Here is a 22082-nt window from a genome sequence, read left to right as displayed (position 1 = left end):
CTTGGAAAAGTCTTTTATTTGGACTAGATAGAAACATGTTGAGCAATTGTACACGTGATGAATTCCTGTGTGGTTGGACAAGTGTCGCCCACAAGTCTTAAGTAAGGGGTCAAGATCAGCCTGCAGGAAGGTCTCTCACAAGAGCTGGGCCCACCCTTGTTCTCTTTGACAATTCCATCAGTGACTTGAAGATCACTGAATCTATGTTAATTGCAATGATACCCCTTAGTCAGAGGGCGTGAGTTTCAAGACCCCCATGGATGCCTGAAACTGTGGATGGTACCGAACCCCAGATGTTCATTTTATTTTTCATACATACTTACCTGTGATAAAGTCCAGAACTTTCATCTTTCATTTAAAGGAAGTGCTGATTTTTCCTTGGCATATCCACATTGTCAGCATCACTACTCTTGCATTTTGGAGCCATTAAGTAAAATAAGCATTCTTGAACACAAGCACTATGGTAAAGTTGAACTGATAATTGAAGTGGCCACTAAGAGGCTAATGGGTGGTAGTGTAATCAGCATGGGTATTCTCAGCAAAGAAATGGGGCACATTGTGGATAAAATGGAGAGAGACCGCACACGATTTCAACATGCTTCTTAGAATGACAGGCAATGTAAGACTTATGAATTGGTTATTCTAGAATTTTCCATTTAATATTTTCAAGACAAAGGTTGACTGCAGGTTACTGAAACCTCAGAGAGTGAAACCACAGGTCAGGGGAGGCTACTGTAAATTTGCAAATAACAGAAGGTGGAAGGGGTAACTAATTGTGAGACCATAGAGTCAAGATCCAAAGGATTTCAGCAGGCTACACATTAAAAATTAATAGGGTGTTGTATAAGAACTGCATCTAGGTTAAGATAATGGACTGTTGTCTTGAACATATTTGCTCTTTCTGACAGCAGTCCTGTGGAAAAGATCTTTAGCTGACCACAACGTCAGAAGTCAACACCATGACTTTTCTCTGAAAGGACTGAACACAGAATTTATTAATAGAAAACACAGGGCAAGAAACACCCTGAGGAAGACTATGGAGTGATTTGATCAGTCCTAGGCCTTAAGGGCATAATGACACACAAGGGTGACACAGAAGACAGCAGGGTCTTCAAGAGATTTAGGACTTGCAGTCTACAGACCAGTTGACAGGAACAGGTGCATTCAGAAGAGAAGGCTCAGAAGAGAGACCATCCTATAGGCAAGCATCCGAACACCCACGCGTAGCCAGCCCACACGCAGGAGGGGTCTTACTTGTTCACAGACATCCACGTCACACTCTACAAAAAATCAGTGTATTCCTCTAATTCGCACAAAGGTTCTGCATGAACTAGCAGTCCTGAGCATACAGAAGGAGATCAACAGATTCCTTATTCAAAGGACAGAGCTGACCAAACAGGTGGAAGTTACAGGAAAACATATTTTGGCTCAGCCTAAAGATCTGTCTAAGAATCTGCATGGCAACAATGGAATGTGCTTCCTCTTCAAATACCATCGCCCCCATCACTGGGAGCGTGCAGTGGCTGGGAGGCCATCTGCTAAAAGACTGTGGGAGGGATTTCTACACCAGGTGGCAGGTTGGATAATACGACCTCGAGGTGGGCTTCCAACTCCGCGTGTCTAGAATTGTCAGCGATCCAGCTGAGATTCCTACTCTCCTTTCCTAAAATTAGGGAGGTGACTCACCACTTCCATGAGAGAAGCTGAAATTTGATGGGTTTACATAAGATCTGCTTTTCAGCTCAGAAAACAGAGGCCTATGGAAGTCCTGACCAAACCATCCCCAAAACACAGCAGGACTTGGAAGATGGTCACTAGGCATTGCTCATGAAGGATGGGCACAGTCCTCCATTTATTTAAAAATAAATAGGTACTCAATACATATTTATTTAAAAATATGTATTGAGTACCTATTATGTTCTAGGTAGTCTGTTAAGATAGGACCATACTGTGGTATGCAAGAGGTGTTATTTCTACCTATTGGAATTTATGTTCCAGTGGTGATCATTCTGCTCAGCTGCCAAACTGACAATAAGATCACACCATTGGGTAAAAGTTTGAAGAACGTCAGTTAAGCCAGGACCAGTGGGAGGCATCATCAGTGAGGATCCTTATGGGCCATCAGTTCCTGAGTGCTCACATATTTTATGAGAACACTATTTATTGAGCATCTTTAGGTTTTCTTAATAATCCTTATATCAACCAATGATTAGATAGATATTAATACTCTTATTTTCAGTGATGAGAAATTGAGGTTTCTAAAAGTTACAGAGTTAGCCAAAAACAAAGAACTTTTAAATAGAAGAAATAAAAATTAGGCACAACTCTGTTGGACTCCACCTCTGTGCTCTTCCCATGATGCTCTACTACTTCCCATAAAGATTAACACGTGAGCAGGTGAGGGCTAGGGTGGGGCTCCGTGGCCCAGTGCTTACCTAGCCTACACAAGGCCCTCACCACAAAACAAACCAACTAAACAATGTGACCAGATGAGCATTATTAACCCTTTTGGAAGAGAGGTGCACGTAGTCTCCTGGCTTGGAGGAAATGGTTCGACTCCAGCTAAGTGAAGCCAGTTAACAAGACTACACCTACTCACGTCCCAGTACCTTCTTTCTAAGACAGATAGCTTGAGGAAAATGGATGGTCCAATCCTCCAAAGGCACGGGAGATGTTACTCTTGACCCATTGGGCAAGGGCTCTGAAATCTCTGCCAATAGCAAGGACTTGCCTCGGTGTTTTATTTTCCTATACCTGTGCTAGCAAATTGGTTGTTACAAGGATTATTAAGAAAACCTAAAGATGCTCAATAAATAGTGTTCTCATAAAATATGTGAGCACTCAGGAACTGATGGCCATAGATAGAGTCCATGTACCAGCTGATAGAGTCCATGGTGCCCAGCCTTATGCTACAGCAGGCTCTCCACACTTGAACCCATGGCTACCTCTTCACAGCAGCCTCTGCACAGAGCTACTCACTAATGTTCACCTGTCCTCACAGACAGTTTCCAGCCAGGCCTCCCAGCCAGCACATGGCCAATGGAAGTGCCTGTCTCACCTGAATCAGGCTGAATCATGCAGCGAATGGCCTTCACTGTGTTTAGCCCCACAGCAAGGCCCCTCTGGTGACTTGTCACTCTCCCCAGGCCCTTACAGCATTCTGAAAGAGATTCCCTGCTCAAGACACACACTTAATGTTTTAACTAGGCCTCAACTCATGCAGCATTTGTTCTGGTTAATTTCAGCTCTGTCCTCTGCTTTCACCTTGAGACTCTTGAGGAACAAGAGCCCTTAAGGGGGTTGACAAAAGAAAATCCTCTTTAGGGACTATGTTTCTCTTTGCTTGCCTGTGGGACTCTCCATTGTTGCTGCAATACCCAATAGATTCACCTGTAAAATGGGACGGTAATAGTTCCTAGCTCTGGTGATGACATGAGAATTACATTTGTGGTGTAGGACAAGTGCTCAGAAGGGTGGCTGGTAACTGGCAAGTAAATGGCAGCTTGTTGCTACCGTAGCTGCAGGGCGGGGGTGAGGGGCTGCCATGCCAGGCAGGCAAAGGTCTGCGCGCAGCTCACTGGTATTTTTACTGCAGTGCCAGGCAGACTTTCCCAGGGTGGAATACGTTCCTATCTGTGACCATCCCACGGTGGAAGGACTCGGTCCATTTAAAGTCGGTCTTCACATGTGGTCCTAAGCCAGAGGGTCCCTGCCATTCCTCAGGATGGGAGAAAGCCATGCTGAGAACTGTGGTCATGGCAGCCCTGGGAGACCTTCATCTCCAGGGCTAATTAGGCTACTGTAGCCTCAGGGCTCTGAGCAGCTGTTAGACTCTGTGGGGTCTTACCCAGCAGAAGTCTAGGGACCCTCCAACGTCCATGGGTCTTAAATCCAAAGGCCAAAAACAACTGGCTGGCCTAAAGTGGGCTTTCTCTCCTCAAGCCAACAACGTTACTCTCCATGTGGACAACTCAGTGGCAAGGTTAATGAACTAGGTGGAAGGAGGTGATTCCAACTGTTGAAGGACATTGTGATTTAACAATAAGACCTAGATGTGGCCTCAGAGTTCTGTTCTTCACTCTGTGACTCTGGCCATGTTCCACAGAGCCTCAAATAACCATCTACACCTTTATCATCATATGCATGGGCATATACACACACATAAGTATGCATATACATGTGTATATATAGTCATATGATCAAAACAGGGAAGAGACAATATGAAGCTAGGTTTGTTAAAACAGCATTGTACTTAAACAAAAAAGCAAAAAGTCTGTATGAATTCACTCTGGGTCATAGAATTTTTTTTTTTGCTGATCTATTTTTTTTTATCAATTTTATACTAATAATATGTATAATAGAGAAGTTTGGCCTGAATGTAAGTCTCTAAACCACTTGCCTTCAACTAAAGGAGGTTAAAGTTGATTGAGGGTGTTAAGTTAGACATTAAGAATAACTTCTCCATGGAAAAGGTTTTGAGAAAAATAATGTACCATAATGGCAATTTGGAAATTTCCTTCTTTTTCTTCCCCCATTCTGTGATTAGAAAAGTCATTGTTAAACTATGAGAACAAAAACATGCAGCACTGAGGGGACGGCAGGAAGCAACACTTTCGATTCATAGGAGAAGAAATTGGAAGGAAATATGTCAAAATGCCAATGGTTGTTTTCTCTAAGCTTGAGATAATGAGTGAATTTCTTTTCCTATTGATTTAAAAAAAAAAGATAAATAGCCAAAATTTCCAAAATCAAGAAAAATAATAGCATTCTCCCACCTAGAATTCTGATACTGAAACTCAAGGAAACAGAAGGTCCGGGAGCATTCCTCCTGGAAAATATCCATGCATTCAGTGGATATAGAAATTCAGGACACTCTCTGGAAAGCATAGGCAAGACATAAAACATTCATTTCTATAAAATTGAAACAATTTATCTTCCATTCTTGAGCAGATGGGAAGGTAAATTGAGGTTGATTTTTTTTCACCCCGGTGGTCATGTTGGAGGAAATAAGTGTTCCCGCCTCCGGCACTGTTTAAAATAAGTCTCTTGGTGCAGTGACCAAACCAGTCAGAGACAGCAGTATGGTTGAGTGTTGCCTCCTCTGGAGGACAGGAAGTACTGTTGATGGACACCTGTCACTCACATGCAGGGAGCGGGGTGATGAAGATGAGTCTACTTGATCCTGGGGGAGGGCGTGTGGAGGAGCACAGGGTGTCTGTCTACCTCCCTTCTGTAGCCAATAATTCTCAGAGTATGATATGCTCTCATATTGTCCTTCTTGAATCTTTATATGCCTATCTGATTTATCTCCAATACCCAGTTATTTATATAGACTGACCACCAGCAATGTGACCCATGACCTTTCTGTCTCTCCACTTCTTATCCAGTAAAATGCAAGGATCTTATAGGCTGCACCTAGCCTAGTCGACAAACCCCTTCTGAGCTCACTGGCGGGGATGGTGCCCCATAAGACAGTGCCTCTCCCACCAGGGGTCTGGAAGTCTCCCACGTCTGCTGTGCCTTAGACTCATCTGGGGGAGCATGTCAAATGCACAGATTCTGGGCTCACTTCTGGATCACTGGGGGTAGAAATCAGAAGTCGGTGTTTTAAATAAGCTTCCTAGATGATACTTAAGTAGCTGCTTCTCGGACTGGCCCCCTGATAGGGCATCCTGAGTGACCAAGGTGACACTTTAAGAAAGGACCAAAGGACATTACCCCATAATGACCACAGTGTCAACACTAGTTCTTCAAGGGTCTCATGCAACTTAGAAAAAGGTGTCCGTCGGGGCAAATACGCCCTTCATCTCAGAGCCTCTCTATCTTCAGCTGACTGGCCAGCCGGCTTCTGGGAAAATGGGTTAAGTGAAACTTATTTTATTCTTCACTTTGAGAAAACCCCTGCAAACAAGATGCAGAGTTTCCCAAACCAAGCGGGTGGGGTTTGGGGAGGCCGAGGCCCTGCCAAGCTGGCCAGAGACCCTGGTAGGTGGAGAAGCCCCTTCAGGCGCTCGGTTCCTGCCTGCTCACCCAGGGGGGGGCTCCTTCCAAGGGCAGTGTCTCCCCTGGAAGCAGTTTGCAGAGGGACTTCCGCAGGGAGAAGGGACTGGGAGCTTTGGGTTTCATTCCAAGAGCTTCCTTCCTTGGTGTCGCGGTGAATTGAGGGGGGAGAAAGGCAGCAGCGACATTTGTGCTGACTCCTGGGGGAGGAAGAGGAGGGAGACAGAAACAGGAGGGGAAAACAGAACGAGAAATAATCACCAAATAAATACCCCGGGAGCCCTCGTTAGCACTAAGTGACAAGGATGGGGCAGGGGGAGGGCTAATGGGAAGATAATCCCATTTGAGGATGGCATGGCGGTGACAGGAGCTGGGCACAGACAGAGAGGTCTGGGCTGCAGGCAGGAGAGGAGGGCGCCCTGAGATAAAGGAGCAGCCCCAGGCTGGCCGGCAAGTCTTGTCTGAGGGTGGGAGGAAGGTGACCAGGGCGGCCGTGACACAGAAGCCAGAGCAGGGAGGGGAAGTAAAAGCCAGACAAAACAGGCCCAAAAATAAATAAATAAATAAAATATTCAGGCAATGTCACGTATCACAAAGGACTGTCTGCCTGACTCCCCGTGAGTCCCTTCTGAAGAGACTCGGGCTGGGGAAAAGCCAGACTGGGCCCCATCCCTGGGCTTGGCATGGGCTATCTCCAGTGTGCCAGTCACTGTCGGAGGGGGGGTTCTGGCTCAGCCTGGGTGGCCAGGGGAAGGCAAGACGGGTTTGGGATCTTTTCAGAAAGGGTGGAGCTTGTTCTCAGCTCAATACCAGGAACTCACGGGCAAAGGTATCCTGTCCCCGAGCCCTGGTCCTTGTTCTGTGAGTGGTCACCAGCTAAATGTCATAACTGGCGTCATTCTGGGAGCTTAAAGAAAATGAGCTCCTTGCAAGGAGGTTTTCTGAAACAGGGGCTGAGGCCAACCGTGGGGAGCACGGTCCTCGTGGTTGGCCGGAAGAGGAAGTTGGATCCTATGTTTGGGACATTGGCTGCTTTTTCAGATTCAGAATCCCCAAACCGTTGCTCTGGGGTGGGTGAGAAGCAGGGAGAAGTGGTAGGAATGGAAGGAGAGGAATGGGAGGCACGTGGGACAGGGAAAAGGACACGTTAAGGCAACGTGGACTGTGCCGGGGAGAAGAGCACTTGGCCTGTCTAGGGGGCCCAGGCAGCAGGGTCTCCTCCTGAGCAGCCCGTGGAGAGAGGAGGGCTCTGACGGAGCAGGGCCATCCTGACGACAGCTTTTAAATCCTTGGAGAAACACCTGTTCATTTTCCACGGCAGGTTTCTCCCTGTCTCATGAATTATCACTCTGTCTCCATCCTTCAGCATGGAAATCTAGTGATATTTTATATTTCTCTAGTGGAGAATCTCCTTGGTATTGCCCTCTGTAGCTGAGATGCCAGAATAAGAAATCAGACTATTATTTACCAGGAATCTTCAAATGCATGAGTTTAATCTAATTGTGGTATTCTGAAAAATGTATCTAGAGGCCCTTGGGTACACTTTTAATTTAACAAAAAAACATTATTATGGCCTTTCTTAATAACTCCAAAGGAGCTAAATAAATTTGTTTTTTTTTCTCCTCTAATATTTTCATGTAAATCAATCTCTCTTGCCTCCTCCAACCTCCTTCATTGTTTTCGTTTCTCATTTGTAAAAATTCCCAATTTGTCTCTGCTGTCCTGGCAAACAAATCTAAAATACAGACTCTGATAGTTCCCGACTGTGTCCAGGCAGCTCCAGGGTGGGAGGCCAAGGAGTTATTCTGTGAATTCATGCAGGGAAGACAGGAGACGTGGAACTCCACCAGGCTGGGTGAGGACCCGTCCACCCGGGGGCGTCTGGCAGCTGGGTCATGCTGGGGTGTGTGTGGGGGGTGCTGTGACAGGAAATGATTGATTTTGTTGCCAACATCAGGGGACAAGGATGTGCCCTCCAACACCCTGTGTTCTTTTAATGACCCATTAGAAATCTGCCATCCTTCACTTTAAATCTTTCTGAGGCTAATTTTACTTTTAGCAAATAGGACCTGAGTTCAATGATTTTACAACCTTTCTCCTGGGCTCCCCACCTGGAGGAGGCAGAGCAAGGGCTTCACCAGACAGCTCAGCCCATGGCTTCTGGACCTGCCTCCCTTCTCCTGGGCATTTTTGGCAGAATCAGAGTCACTGGGAAAGTGTTACAACCCCCGTGATTCATGTCCCTCATACACATGCTCTCCAGTTCTCTGTCATTTTTTTGCTGTCTATTCTTGAAAATTTTTATCTGCAGGATAGTTTTAGGACTATTGTTTTACTTGGAGAATCCACATAAATAAAAATTGAGACAATTCCAGTGGATTTTGTGTTTGATTTTTTGTTTCTCTTGGGATTACTTATGTAACTTTTTTTTGGGGGTGGGGTGGATACTGGGATTGAACTCAGGGGCACTCAAGCACTGAGCCACATCCCTAGCCCTGTTTTGAATTTTATTTAGAGACAGGGTCTCACTGAGTTGCTTAGCACCTTGCCATTGCTGAGGGCTGGCTTTGAACTCGCGATCCTCCTTTCTCAGCCTCCTGAGCTGCTGGGATTACAGGCGTGCACCACCGTGCCCGCTTACTCATTTGATTTTGAAGGTCTCAAAAACAATGCTACAGTCAACCTGGAACTTCCCTCCTCTGCTAACAGCTCTGGGTTCGTACACGGAGAGTAATGTCTAATGCTTCTATAGACTAGAAAGACCACTGAGACCTAGATTTCACCTACCCCAACCTCTTCTTTCTCTGTCGCTGACTCTCTGACTGTATCTGCCCTTCCTGGGAAAGCCATGCTTCTTATGTCTCCATGCCTCTGGTCCCACTGTTCCCTTCACATAGAGTCACTCTGGCCACCTGTCAATAGTTCAAAGTTCAACTTCTCCATGAAGTCCTACGGCAGATTCTTCCACCTCCCATAAGTCAGCCCTTGAACTGTAATCTCATGCACCACTGCTCACACCTTTACTTTAATGGGTCTTGGAATTCAGCATGATTATTTATTTACAGTCCTTTCTTCCTATGTAGACCACCAGTTCTTCCAGAGCAGGGACCATGTCTTCTTATGTATAGCAAACTAGAAGCTCTGGACGCGAGGAGTAATAGGCTAATGTTTGTTACGATCATGAATGAGTGGGAGGACAAATGATGGAATGTTATGGTGCGAGGACTCTTGGGATAAGCTGGCTCCCTCACACACACAGACCGTGTCCACACACAGCACACTCACAAAGATTGTGCATATCCTAACATAATACATACACATCCTACACGCACAACCAGGTAAACCCAGAGAGCTAGACAGAAGCTAAATAAAACCGCAGGTGCAACGCCTCTGCCACACAGAACCATCCATTTATTTGTACCATTTTTATTAACGTCCTTGATCAATTTTCATCCTTGTCTGAAAGTCCCAAATGCTTATTGCTATTTTTCTCCTGGTATTGCAACCTCGATTTTTCACGAAGGAATTTGTTTTAACTATTACTAGCCTAGGATTTGGTTGTTCTACCTCAACAGGATGTTCAGCTATCTGAATGTATGCAGCGTCAGAATGCTAAAGAAAAATCATCAATACCCACACACCGGCTGCTTACCTTCACCCTCTGGAACATTAAATAAAATTTTCAGGAAAATCAGGCCTCCCATTGATTTTTCCATAATACCCCAATACGTATCATTATTTGGCAATCTGTCAGGCAGTTTTCAATTTCAGTGACAGTCTCTGCATTCAAACCAATTTCTATTAATTTTGTGAAAATCATTTAAAGAAACATGGCAGCAGATCCCTGATTTAAATCAAGATGCATGGCATCTTCTACTTTTCACTTTTCTTGTCATTTGAGGAGGAAAAAAAAAAACGCTGTCATTTGTCTGGTGCTGTTTTATAAACATAAACCCAGGCTGCTTATCACTCCTGGCTCCATTATCCTCAGGAGAGTCACGGCTTTTCTTTCCTCCTAACAGTTGCTCCATTATTTTATTAGTGTCCAAAATGAGACCTTGTAGACAGTGGCGATCATAGAATAATGGAAATTAGAGATGGAAATGACAGATTAGGTCTCTTTGCTTGTTTCCTGGGGCCAATGTTCCTGTCAGTCTGTAGTTCAATGCTTTAGCCCGTCTTGTTCTAAAGGACACCAGTGCTGGGTCCCCACAGTTCCCTGAGGCCCTTGTCTACATCCTAAGACTGTCTCTACACACAGCCCGAGGGAATGATGCAGCCATTATCAAGGGAAGTTAGACCCATCCTGCACGATCTGTCTACGAGGCCAGGGATGTGGAGGCTTGAGCCTTAACCACCCAATCCAATCACTGCAGAGAGACAGACTGGGGCATTTAGGGCAAAAGTGAAATGACATTTTGTAGTTGTTTGCTTCAGCAGCAAGTTTGCAGGCGAGGAGAGAGGGAGAGGCGGTATCCATCACCCTTTATAACACGGTACTCAATGAAAATCAGTTAACGGCCCTCCTCAGCCATCACATGAGCGACAGTGCAGCTCTGCAGCAACTGTACAAACGTGAATTTCAGGGGTTCAGAGAGGTAGGCGACTCTGCAGATTTGAAATAGCGAACAGCTCTCCTTTCCATACCACACTTGACATCCATTGGCCAAGGCCTCTGGCTTCTCACCAATGCTTTAATCCTAACAGAGCACTCCGAGGGTACTGGCCCTTCTTAGGAACACCTTCCTCTGAATTTTGTGGCCTCTCTGATCTCAAATCCGGTCAAAGCTGAGCAACCCTCCATTTTCACTAATAGAAAAATTCACGGCATTCTGACTTGCCCAAGTTTCCTGACCTGTGACTCCGATTTCCTTCCCCTAACTTCATTTTCCCTTGTCCTTATCCCTCCACTTCAACCTGTTCCAGAACATTTGCCCTCCTCTAACGCCTGTGGGCATCTATCACACCTTGACTAGTCATCGCAGGCGAAGTCCTCAGAGCTGAGTTCTTCTATCCCCTTATCATAAATCACTCCCTGGGGCTCTTCAATCATTTTTATTGCTCTTCTCCAAACCCTCACCCATTTGTCACCATATTTATTGCTTTGAGAGTCCAGAACTACACTCAGTATTCTAGGTTTCATCTCATCAAACTCATACAGAGGGGCTGACCATCGACCTCAGGGACGGGCATCCTCCGTGGCAGTGTTCAAAATGAGATGGGCCAAGCTTTCCCACCTTGTTGGGCTGCAGATGCATATCTAACTTGCTGTCCAAGTAGACACTCCAAGATGCCATTTGCCTACATTTCCTTCTTGTTTCCCTGTTCCATTGATTTCTATTATTAGCATTTATTGATTCCTTCCCCTCACCCCACTACTCAGCTAATGCAAAAAGCAGGCCCTCAGCATCCAAAATAAGGTACAAATTTGCTTTTAAAAAGCATTATGAGACATATAGTGGCTTTAGAGCAGTGTGGATATACTTAATTCCACAGAATTGCACACTTCAGAAATCACTAAAATGGTAAATTTTATGTTATGTATGTCATCGCAATGTCAGTATTAAAGCATGTAAAAAAATAAAAAGCACTACCAGACAGGGTGGCACGTGTCTGTAATCCCAGTGGCTCAGGAGGCTGAGGCAGGAGGATCCTGAGTTCAAATTGAGCCTCAGCAACTTAGTGAGGCCCTAAGCAACTCAGTGAGACCTTGTCTCTAAATAAAATACAAAAAAAGGGCTGGGGATGTGGCTCAGGGGTTAAGCTTCCCTGGTTTCAACCCCTGATACCAAAATAAAAATAAAAAAATAAATCTTTCCAGACACGGTGGTGCATACCTGTAATCCCAGCAACTTGGGAGGATGAGGGAGGATGGCAAGCTCAGCAACTTAGCAAGGCCCATTTATAAAATAAGAAATAGAAAAGACTGGAGTTGTAGCTCAGTGGGAGAGCACCCCTGGGTTCAATCCCCCTGTACTGCATTAAAAAGATAAGCAAATAAGTAAATAAATAAATAAAGTACCAGGTGACTTCTTTGTCCCAGTCATGAGAGCTTGGGGAGAGCAAAGGTCCCACAGGGAAGTAGAACTGGGCACCTGGACAAAATAGCCTTGCTCACCCCAGAGCACACCGCGAGCTTTGCACATCACCCCTGCTCACGGTGCTGGGAAAGCAGGTCTCCACTCCTGGCGGTCTGCGAAGCTCGTCAAGCTCCAAGAGTGTGACACTGCAGTCTGTGTGGTATCGTGTGTCTCCCTCTGAATCACCAGCTAAGCTCAGCCTCTGGAATCCTCGTGGACGGAAGCGGTGTGAAAGGGGAGAGGGCCAACCTAGGGTCCAGATCGCAGCTGGCTGCTGCAGGCTGCAAATTGGAACCATCATCCTGACTCGTAAATGGATAAAAGGTGATGAAAGCACCGTGGGATGGTATAAATATGGAAAGGCACAGTGAGTTTTTATCCATCCACTGTTCAGAGTATAACCCCCCCCCATTAGCTCTGTTCCCCTCCACAGAGTGGATCCTTGGCCTGTGAAACACAGCAGTGGTATGGGAGCCTGCCCACTGGCCATCCGCTCACTTACCCCTGGTTTGTCCCCCATTCATTCCGAATGCAAAGGTGCTTGTGGACTGGATCCTTCATGTACCCTTCGTAGCAGAGGCACTCGCCTTAGCAGCAGGGCAGGGAGGAAAAGAGAGAAACACAAGTGAACGGGTTAACGCGTCTGTGCTGGAGAAAAGTCGTATGAAGTGGTCAGATGAAGCTCTGACTCCAACAGGCGCATGAAGGAGGCAATACATCTCCTCATGTCATGTATTTCCCTCAGGAATGAAGACACCACCAGTCTCTCCGTTTTCTCTCCCACAGGAACCCCCGCGTCTGCAAAGCACCTTTCTATATGCTTTGTGAGTGCAATGACCAAGGACCCCTGGGGGAAGAGACGTTCTTCTTCATTGTCTCAATGTCCAGTATACTTCAGGGACTTATTAGGTGATGGATAAATGTGTAAAGATGGCATATGCGAGTTATTTCATCATATATTTCTGAGAATCTTGAAATGTAGGTATTATAAGCTCTTATGCTGGTGGGAGAAACTGAGGCGTAGAACACGGGAGGACTTGTCAACAGCTTGTGTCAGAATTAATGTTCATTCCTATGTCTGCTGACACCAGGCCTTTTCTCCCCACCATGCCAGAAACTAGCTCTCAAAACAGCAGTACATTTAGAAGAGACCACATGTACCTATTATGGTTTTATAGGAATGCTGGGTTTTAGCTTCTGAGTGAAAATGGCTAATTATCTTGGAGAAGAAGAAACATCATCTGAACTCTGTATTTGCTTAGGATATTACTATTCTGCATTATTATTAGTTCCTCCCTTGGTACCAAGAAGTTCCTGAACCCTCTGGAATTGCATGCAAAACTATCTATGTGTGTGCATTCATTTTTCAAGACAGGTTTCCATGGCATTCATTTGATTTACAAGCAGACCCCAAAAGCTTAACAATCATTGCTATATTTAGCGTTGATCTTGAGGAAAATTGTTGCTACTTCCTTCCATTAATAATTCCATATGCAGTGCTATGTAACCCCAAACTACTGAGACCAGTTACACCAAAGTACTTGTGTTTGCTCTTTTAATGGCTGGTTATTTAATTTGTAAATAAAAATAACAGCGGGAGACTTCCTGAAATTGGTAAATAACAAAGGTGCCATGCCTTAAGGAGACAATAGGCACACAGACTCTTTATCACCCAAGGAAGGGACATTTGAAAGGGATATAAATAGAATAATAGCTTTGATTGTTATTGTCCATTTTTGAAGATAAAAAACCCAATAAAAATGAAATGAAGGGATCTCACAGTTAAGGGGGACAGGTCTGGATCGTCTGAGCAAGGGTGTTTATTTGGAAGCTTAGCTCAAGGGTTCATTTATAGATTGACCTATAGCAATTATCCATCAGGGCCCCTATCTTTCCCCACAACTTCTCTAATCCACATGCGGAGGAGTGGATGAAAGAAGGAAAGTGCTGTTTGTGAAAAATCCAGACGGTATAAGAGGTCACTACTCTGTTTCCTGTATGGGAAATTCATGTCATGGGCCATAGGCTACTGAGCACGATGGGTCCACATTTATTGGCTTTAGCAAGGCCGAGCTGTATCCAGAAATGGTCAGGGAGCTCTGAGCCAAACAGGAAAACACAGCTTCAAATTAGGTGGCTGGTGACAGCCAGTGAAGACTGTCCCTCTGATAAAAGGAAAGATAAAGAGGCCAAGGAAAATGAAGGAGAGCACTAAAGCCTGGCTTCATTCCTTATTAATTCCAGAACAATCACGGGCCCTAGACCCGTATGCTACCCGGGGCAGGGACAAGGCTGCTTCTTCCAAAGGAGTCAGCCTTTCACAGAGATGGTGCAATGGAACATTAATTAATTAATTCAAAGGTTTGCCCTACATTTATAGATAACACTGTCACCCCTCAAGATGCAGATATCTAAGCCAATTAACAAGTCCAGGGCTCAAATAGACTTCTCCCTTTGGGAAGGATACGCTCCTGATTGTCCTTGTGGGCAATTAGGCGTAAACCTGATGATACAAAACAGGAAGTCACTTCAGGAGGCTGTCAAAGCCATCACTCTGACTCAGAATAGTTTCGGCTGGACACCTTGACTAGAATTAGGAACATAACAAAAAAAAGGCTGTCCTCTTCTCCATTTGATACCTAGTTACCACACAACATGTAAAATAAATGCAGCAACAACCGAGTGTTCAAAAAGAGCCTCATTTTCCTAATGACAGCAATACCTACCATTTGTATAGCACATTTACCTTCTCAAATTGCCTTCATGGTCATTATCTCCTCATGAGGCTCCCATCACTCATTACCATGTGGGGACACACTGCCGACAGCAGATAAAGCTCTTCTCCACATAATGGCATGTGCGGCCCACCGTCAGAGAAGCCCACATTTTCAAACCTATCAGGCCAGAGTTTGAGGATCTCCAAAATCTGCCTCTCACCGGATCCTCATTTCCGGAACCCACCAAACTTGCCTCTTCTGTATTCCTCCACAAAACCAGTTTGGCCATCTACACTGAAAGGAGTGCAGACTTGATGAGGGAAGTTGCCATGGCAACCAACTGCTAAATCTTGACTTTAAGAGGGGTTTCGTGCAAGCACAGGCTCCGACTGTTAGCTGTGAATTTTAAAGACCCCACAAGGGTGTTGGATGCCCTCCTAAGCTAGAAGTGTTACAGTCTCCGCATCTGCTGTGACAGATGGCGGGGAACACATGAGGCGCCGGCTCTGTGGTGGTATACACAGGAATCCAAGGGAGAGATGTGTCATGGCCACGGAGAATGCTCTGCCAGGGTAGAGTGTGCCTGCAGGAGGCGCTCGGGCGTACGTACCTAACTTACGTACACCTGAGTTATCTAATAACCCCATGAGAGGACTTGTCCCCAGATCACAACTTGTTATTGTGGGTCTCCAGACTCCAGGTTCAGGGTCTGGAGACTGCTACGCCCGCCTTGTGCCCAGTGCCCTGGAGAGGAATGATGCCTTGATCTGCCTTGTGTGTGTGATTGGAGCCTTTGGTTATTTCCCACCCTACAGATGAAGCACTGAGGTACAAAACTCGTGGGAGGATTAAAGAATGACCTTGAAGCTGGGGCTCCTCAGGCATGACTTGATCAATGCAGATCAAGTCCAAAAGCCCTGAGTCATCCTGCTTCAGGTAGCAGTTGGCTTTCATGAAGCGGAATTGGGTATGCTTCATCTAAAAAGGGAAATCTCCGTCAGACATCCAGATTCGGGTAACATCTAACTGCTGATATTCCTCCCCTATGCAGACATCGGGAAACGGGTGGGTCCGGGGTCTTACAGCCCCACAGGACTGTAAGGAGGAGAGAAGAGAGTGCCATAGTGCATCCTGAAGGAAGTGCTTTAATGCAGCGGCACAGGTGCATTTGGAACAAGTGGGCAATCCAGGTGCAAGAACAAAATGGGGACGAGCTATTCTGCCAAACTGGGTACAGCAACACCCAGGTAGAGAGAGAAGCAGTGGCTTGGAGCAAGCAAAGGAGCAGAGGCTGCATCGTCTGGCAGCCAGGCCCAGGGCCCCTCAGCAGCTTTACCCATCTCTACCTGGCTGGGTCTGGCCCATGAAAGACCTGGGACAGAAGAGATTTCAGTGAACATCTTGGATAGAGATTAAGACTTGATTTAGCTTGGAAGCTTGTGCTCCTTGCAGACCTATAAAAGCTACATATCTTGAAAAGGGCAATGAGGGTCTGTGGCCAGAATCAATGGGGCTGCGAAATTAAACAGGTGTGTGGAGCCTGCACAGCTGCCCATATGGCAGGACAAAGGCTGGCGGAGGAGCGGAGAAAAAGTCACTGAAACCAGGTAGCATGTGTTTCCATAAAAACAAAACAAAACCGAATGGCAGGCGGCCCCAACAAAGACACTCAGAAACTGCAGGAAAAGTCAACTTCCAGCTGATCCAGTGGGGACATTGAGTCACATATTCTTAGTGCTTTGTGATTATCCCAAATGACCAGAGCCAGGCCTGGGAGGACCCGGGAGAGAATGTCACTGTGTGGCTGGCAAAGGGATTTGTCAGAGGGCTGCTGCTCTCAATGGCCACTTGGAAGGGGAAGGATTCTTCTACCAGTTCCCTTCCCAAAGGCGAGCAGTGCAGGTGTCCTGGCATGAGCAGTATGTCAGGCAGCCTGAATTTGAAGTCCATCTCGGCTAGTAACTAGCTGACTGATCTTGAGCCAATTAGTCAACATCTCGTGTAAAATGAGGGTAAAATACCATGTGCTTCATAGCATTATTCTAAGGCTTCAGTTACAAAGGCTGAGCAAAACACAGGGCTTGACAGAGAGCGAGCGCTCAGTCAACAGGACCTATCCTGATTTTTATTGAAGATCATTTTCCCACACACGTTCTCCGCTGGTCCCCACTCCCGACGCGGCAGGATGCGGGGACGATGGACCACGGTGCATTTTCCGATTTGTCATCAGGCTGCACCTAACTTACGTACACCTGAGTTATCTAATAACCCCATGAGAGGACTTGTCCCCAGATCACAACTTGTTATCGGTTGAGATCTGCTGGAAGAGGGTCACAGTGCTCAGCAGGAGATGGGAAATGGCAGGTAAATCCCCAGGGTATGCCTGACATTTCTCAGGCACCACAGAGTCTTCAGGTGAGAGCATTCGCTTGTGTCCACTCTGTTCCAGGCCCTGGGCTAAGAGCACACAGTCCCTCTCTCTCCCAGCTAGCATGTTGATGCACGTAAATGTGGAGGGAGGTGCATGGAGAAGTCAGCAATTGTCCTCCACAGGATCCCAACCCATCTTTAGAGAGTCTGTAAACTGGGCCGGGGGCCTCTAAAGGAGAAGCACTAGCTCGCTTTGCTCCTCTCCACCTTTTCTCTCCTCCTTGGTGTGTGTTTCTCACCGCAGTAGAATATCACCACAAGCTCAGGGGTTCAAAACAGCATCGGTTATCATCTCACAGTTCTGAAGGCCAGAAGTGTGACACGGTTTCATGGGGCTGAAGGGTAGGCATCTTCAGGGCTGTGCTCCTTTCTGGAGGCTTGAGAGGAGAATCCGTCCTCTGGCCTTTCCATCTTCCAGAGGCTGCCCACACGCCTTGGTTCATCCCTGGTCCCTCATCCTCAAAGCCTGCAATGACTGGCTGGGTCCTTCTACAGCAGATCACTCTGATCTCCCTGGCTGCCTTCCTCTTTCACTTTTAAAGACCTTTGTGATTACACTGGGATGACCCAGATAACCAGGATAATCTTTCTGTCACAAAGCCAGCTGTCTGGAACCCTCCGGTCCCCATGCATCCCCCATCCTCCCTGGCCATGCAACAGAACACATTCACAGATTCGAGGGATTCGTCTGTGGACGGTTGAGCAGTCCCTTCTTCTGCCTCCTCTGGAGCACTGTGCAGATGATGGGTAAACACAGAGCTCACTTGGGGACAGTTGTAGGGCAGATGCCTGAGGGGAGCTCCAGGCACTGGAGGCTGCTCCTTTGCAGCAACGGAGCATCTGTGTTTGTGTGCTTGTTTATGTGCATGTGTGTGCGTGTGTGTGAAAAGTATACAAGTGCTCTTGCACAACCCTATATATCCATATGGGCAGACCCCTCGGCGTGGCTGGGAAAGCACATGTCCCAACACTCTGACATTTCCAAGTAAGCTAGCTGGAAGATTGCAAAAATAGCGTTAACTTGACTTGAAGCCAATTCCCACACTCAGCTCTTTGGAGAAGGCTCTAGGATGGAGTGTGGGAGGCGATAAAGTTTCTTACTGATGAGCGTGTGGGATGACCACATCATCCCATGTGCAGAAAGAAGCAGGACGGGGCGGGAATGGAGGGGAGAGTCCAATTGCAGCATTAATGAAAATAAAACTTTGCAGCATCATTTCTCAGCTGTTACCCTGAATGAAGATGTTGCACCCTAGTTCTGCTGTGGGGTTTGTGTTCTTATCTTTAGCCTTTCTCCTTGGTTCTCCAGTTGGAAATTCATCAGTCGTCAAATATTCAGGGGAGAGGCTTCCCAAAGTCATCTTTAGTAAGGATCAGAAACGTGACATCTGGAAGGAACGGAGGGTTGAAGGGAGAGCTCAGCTACCGACAAGCAGCTTCCTGGCACAGGGAACGGCAGTGCTCAGCAATGGCTGTTGCTTAAATGGTTTTGAGTGACAAATATGTTGGGTCTGACATGTCTGGGGAAATTAAGCAACCCTTCCTAATCCCATTTTTGCTCTGATTTCATGATAGATTAAACACAGACTCTCGCTGTAGGGAGCCACAGGACTCTGGGCAAGTCATGGAACTTCTCAAAGAATCCAAATGTTGATGTCAAATAAAGAGGTGGTTTATATCTGAGACCCCTAAAAACACATGACACCAAAGCCCTTCTTTCCACGTGCAGTTGTGGGTGCTTCCTCTTATTTGAAACCCAAGTGGAAGCATCCAAGGTTCTCTGGAGATCATGCTTCTCTCAGAAGTGAGTTTAACAGCTAAGATTGTCCCAAATCCTCCTAATCCAAACCAGCTGGAGAGTGCGGGTACCAGAGCCTGGCTCAGTTGCATGGAGAGGCTCCACCTCGAGATGAGCTCTTTTTAATTTCTTCTGAGCACACTAGCTTTGGGCATGGTGCACAGCCCATCTGTTTGGTTTGGTGTTTGCCTGACAGTGTGGGCAGAGCAGCAAGTAAGCAGTCTTAGACATCAGATGTTTGAAATGCTGTACTTTCTCTTCCATATGGGGGCCTAGAATCTCTGCGATGGGCCCACATTAAAAAACTCTAAAATCTAAGAACATGAACTTTAGATGTCTCAGTTACCTGCTGCTCTTCCAAAGAGATTTAGCATTGGATTACAATAGAAATGAGGGTTAGGTACCTTAGACTCAATCATCAGTGACATTCTTTCACCTGGGTACCTGAAGAAGGTGCATCAGCATGTGTGGGTCCATGTGTGTGATGTGGGGGCTGCATCATCTGGTGGGTGTATAAACAGCTTGAAGAGCTGACCCCTGCCTCCAACAACCCCATCGCTTTTCTTTGCTTTAAAGGTATCATAATACTTCCTTGAGAAAGATCAATCGTGGTACTCAATGAACTGGAAACAGGTCTTGGTAAAGACTATTGCGGATGAGCCCCTTCCACCGTGAAAGTACAGAGCATTTAGGAATCAGAGGTCTGTGCTCCTGGATGCGCTGGAGCTCGGGGTAACACGGCTGCCCCTGCTCATGCCACGTGGGCATGCAGGCCCTCACACAGAGATGCCCCAGTCCCATCTGATGGTATGGCAGAATTAGAGATGCTCGTAATCTTTTCCAGGAATCCCTCTCTAACATTTATCCGAAGAAGACAATTTGCCATGTGCCCCGCATTTATGTGGAAAGATGTTCATTTTAATAGTATTTATAAAAATTAAAAATTTAGAGCATCCTAAATGTCAAATAATAGGGAACTATTTAAATGAGCTATGATATAGACAGACAAAGGATACCAAATGGCCATTAAAATTATACTATTCAGGATTATTTCATGATTCTGGAAAACTCTCATGATGGAACATTAAGTGAAGAAAAGCACAAAACTCCCCTAGATTTAGTATGCATCTAGGAAGCCTCAAAAAAAAAAAAAATCTATGAGAGGAGGGATTGGAAGGGAAGTCATGAACATTTCAAAAGTGATTTCTAGAAGAGATAGAAATATAGTTGACTATCATTTAATTCTATAAGAAAATTTCCCAAATTTTCTATAATAAACATGCATTAATTTTCTATCTCGATGTATCTGTCCCCAGCAGCTCAGTGCCACTGACTGCAGGACAGAGTATGGAGTTCATTCTAAACTGATCTTTCTGGAGTGGGGCTACAGTGAGGATCCTGCCAAGGCTTTGGCAAGGTGACTGCACACTTGATGTTCAGTGGCCTCAAGACATGCTTGGCAGCTGGTATGGTCCAGGCTTGGGATGACAATGGGACACTGGAATTGGGAGACAGGGTCTGAGTTTCGAGGGAAGGACTGCAAAAGGCACAATCTCTCTGACAGTTACCCGCTGCCCGGTGCTCCTGCCTACCAGTTTCGGGGTCACATTGATGTTCACAGGGGTCCAGGAGCCGCCGGGCACAGAGGTCCATGGCCCAGGGCCCACTGGAGTTCTGCTGAGAGAAGAGCACCACTTGGGCAGGGTTCAGCCAATCACTGGCATCCAGCTGGCTGCCCTCCAGCAGGATGAAGCGGCTCCCTGCAGGGAGACAGAGAGGAAGCGCATCTTAGGTGCACATACAATACACACACAGTCACTGAGGCAGGTGAGCCCCAGTGGCCCAAGATCATTCCTCCCACCAGTCCTAGCCCATCATTAGCACCAGAGCAAGGGAGCAGCAGATGGACTGGCCGTCACGTGGACTGGTGTGAGGCCAGAGACATTCGGCCTTGAAGCCATATCCCCCGCCCCCAGTATCTTGCCCCATCCCATCTTGCCAGAGTGTTCCTAAGGGATACAGGGACACAGCAGCTCTGTGCTGGCCATGGCATGGCTCCATCAGACCCAGCCATAGGCACTGGCACTCGTCCAAGGAAAGGGGACCCGCTGCCTGTCTTCACTTGCCATGAAATAGCAGGCCCTCTGACACCGCGAGCAGTCCCCACCTGTTTCCAGCCTTACAGCAACCGCGAGAGCAGACATTAACAAGTCAATTAGGTGCTGTGGGCTTAAATGACTCAGGGACTCTCAGAACCTGTATTATTCCCTCATTATATTGGGGTCCCCCTGGATGGAAGTAAATTATTGCTTCCGAGTTCTCGGCTTATAGCAAGTTACGGCAATTAGGAATTTCTCACCTGGGCAAAGCAAACCAAAGCATGGCTAATCCTTAAACACCTCTAGTACTCTACTGAGCTTCTCCAAAGGCTGAGAGAATCCTGATGTCTAGCTACCTGTAGCCAAGGTAGCTCTGCATCTCTCTACAAAGACAGAGGCTTATTTTAAAACAAACAGAAAGAGAGTGGGTGTGAGGACAAAGAAGTGCTCTTCTCAGTTTGTTTTTCAACTTGCTGTCCTAGTTCATCTGTGGGCAATCCAATCTTGTCCTACATCTTCCTGTTCGGGTTTACTGCCCCCCCCCCCCACCTGCAGGAATAGGGAACAGTGGCCCTTGGCTTCTCTTTCCTCTCCCAACGGAAAACCTTCCTCTCAGGGGCAGGAGGTCACCTTCACGGCAGAATGAGCTCACCATCAGCAATCAGGTGCTCGGGAACATGCAGCGTGATTTTGACAACGAGAGGGCAACTGACGTGAGAGGAGCACACGAGGCCGATGACGCAGCTGGTGATACTGATCAGGGTCAAGGTGGTCTTATTCACAGGACTCCGGGGAGAACCCACTAAAAGGGAGACAAAAAGAAAACACGGTGGTAAAAATCTTGGTATTGAAAGTCCAACTTGGCATTTTGCGGTCCCACCTGGGAAACAGGGGAGGAAGTTGGCAAACATAACCCGCAGCAGGTGAGAAATGTCCCCAGCTGCCTGACCTCAGTGAG

At 46.6% G+C, this 22082-nt stretch overlaps 1 protein-coding gene across 12 annotated transcripts in view; it reads right to left on the bottom strand.

The window, feature by feature from the left end:
- Positions 1-22082, bottom strand: part of Astn1 (astrotactin 1) — a 283974-nt gene that overhangs the window by 125524 nt on the left and 136368 nt on the right. For 9 of the 12 annotated variants that reach the window (XR_007349995.1, XR_007349996.1, XM_048809982.1 and 6 more), the window contains exons 6-8: positions 21777-21926; positions 20594-20785; positions 12583-12667 (exon numbers count right to left, since the gene is read on the bottom strand). Coding sequence is in view for 10 of the 12 variants with exons in the window: in XM_048809982.1 (XP_048665939.1) it covers positions 12583-12667; positions 20594-20785; positions 21777-21926 (427 nt within the window). In the remaining 2 variants the exon portion in view is untranslated. The remainder of the gene's footprint in view (positions 1-12582; positions 12668-20593; positions 20786-21776; positions 21927-22082) is intronic. The other 3 variants (XM_048809980.1, XM_048809976.1, XM_048809977.1) reach the window with 1 other exon arrangement.

This window comes from Marmota marmota, unplaced genomic scaffold (genome assembly GCF_001458135.2).
Source record: "Marmota marmota marmota unplaced genomic scaffold, marMar, whole genome shotgun sequence".
In the NCBI taxonomy this organism is placed as follows: Eukaryota; Metazoa; Chordata; class Mammalia; order Rodentia; family Sciuridae; genus Marmota; species Marmota marmota.
The sequence above is the reverse complement of the archived record's forward strand: the minus strand, read 5'-3'. Positions and strand labels throughout refer to the sequence as shown.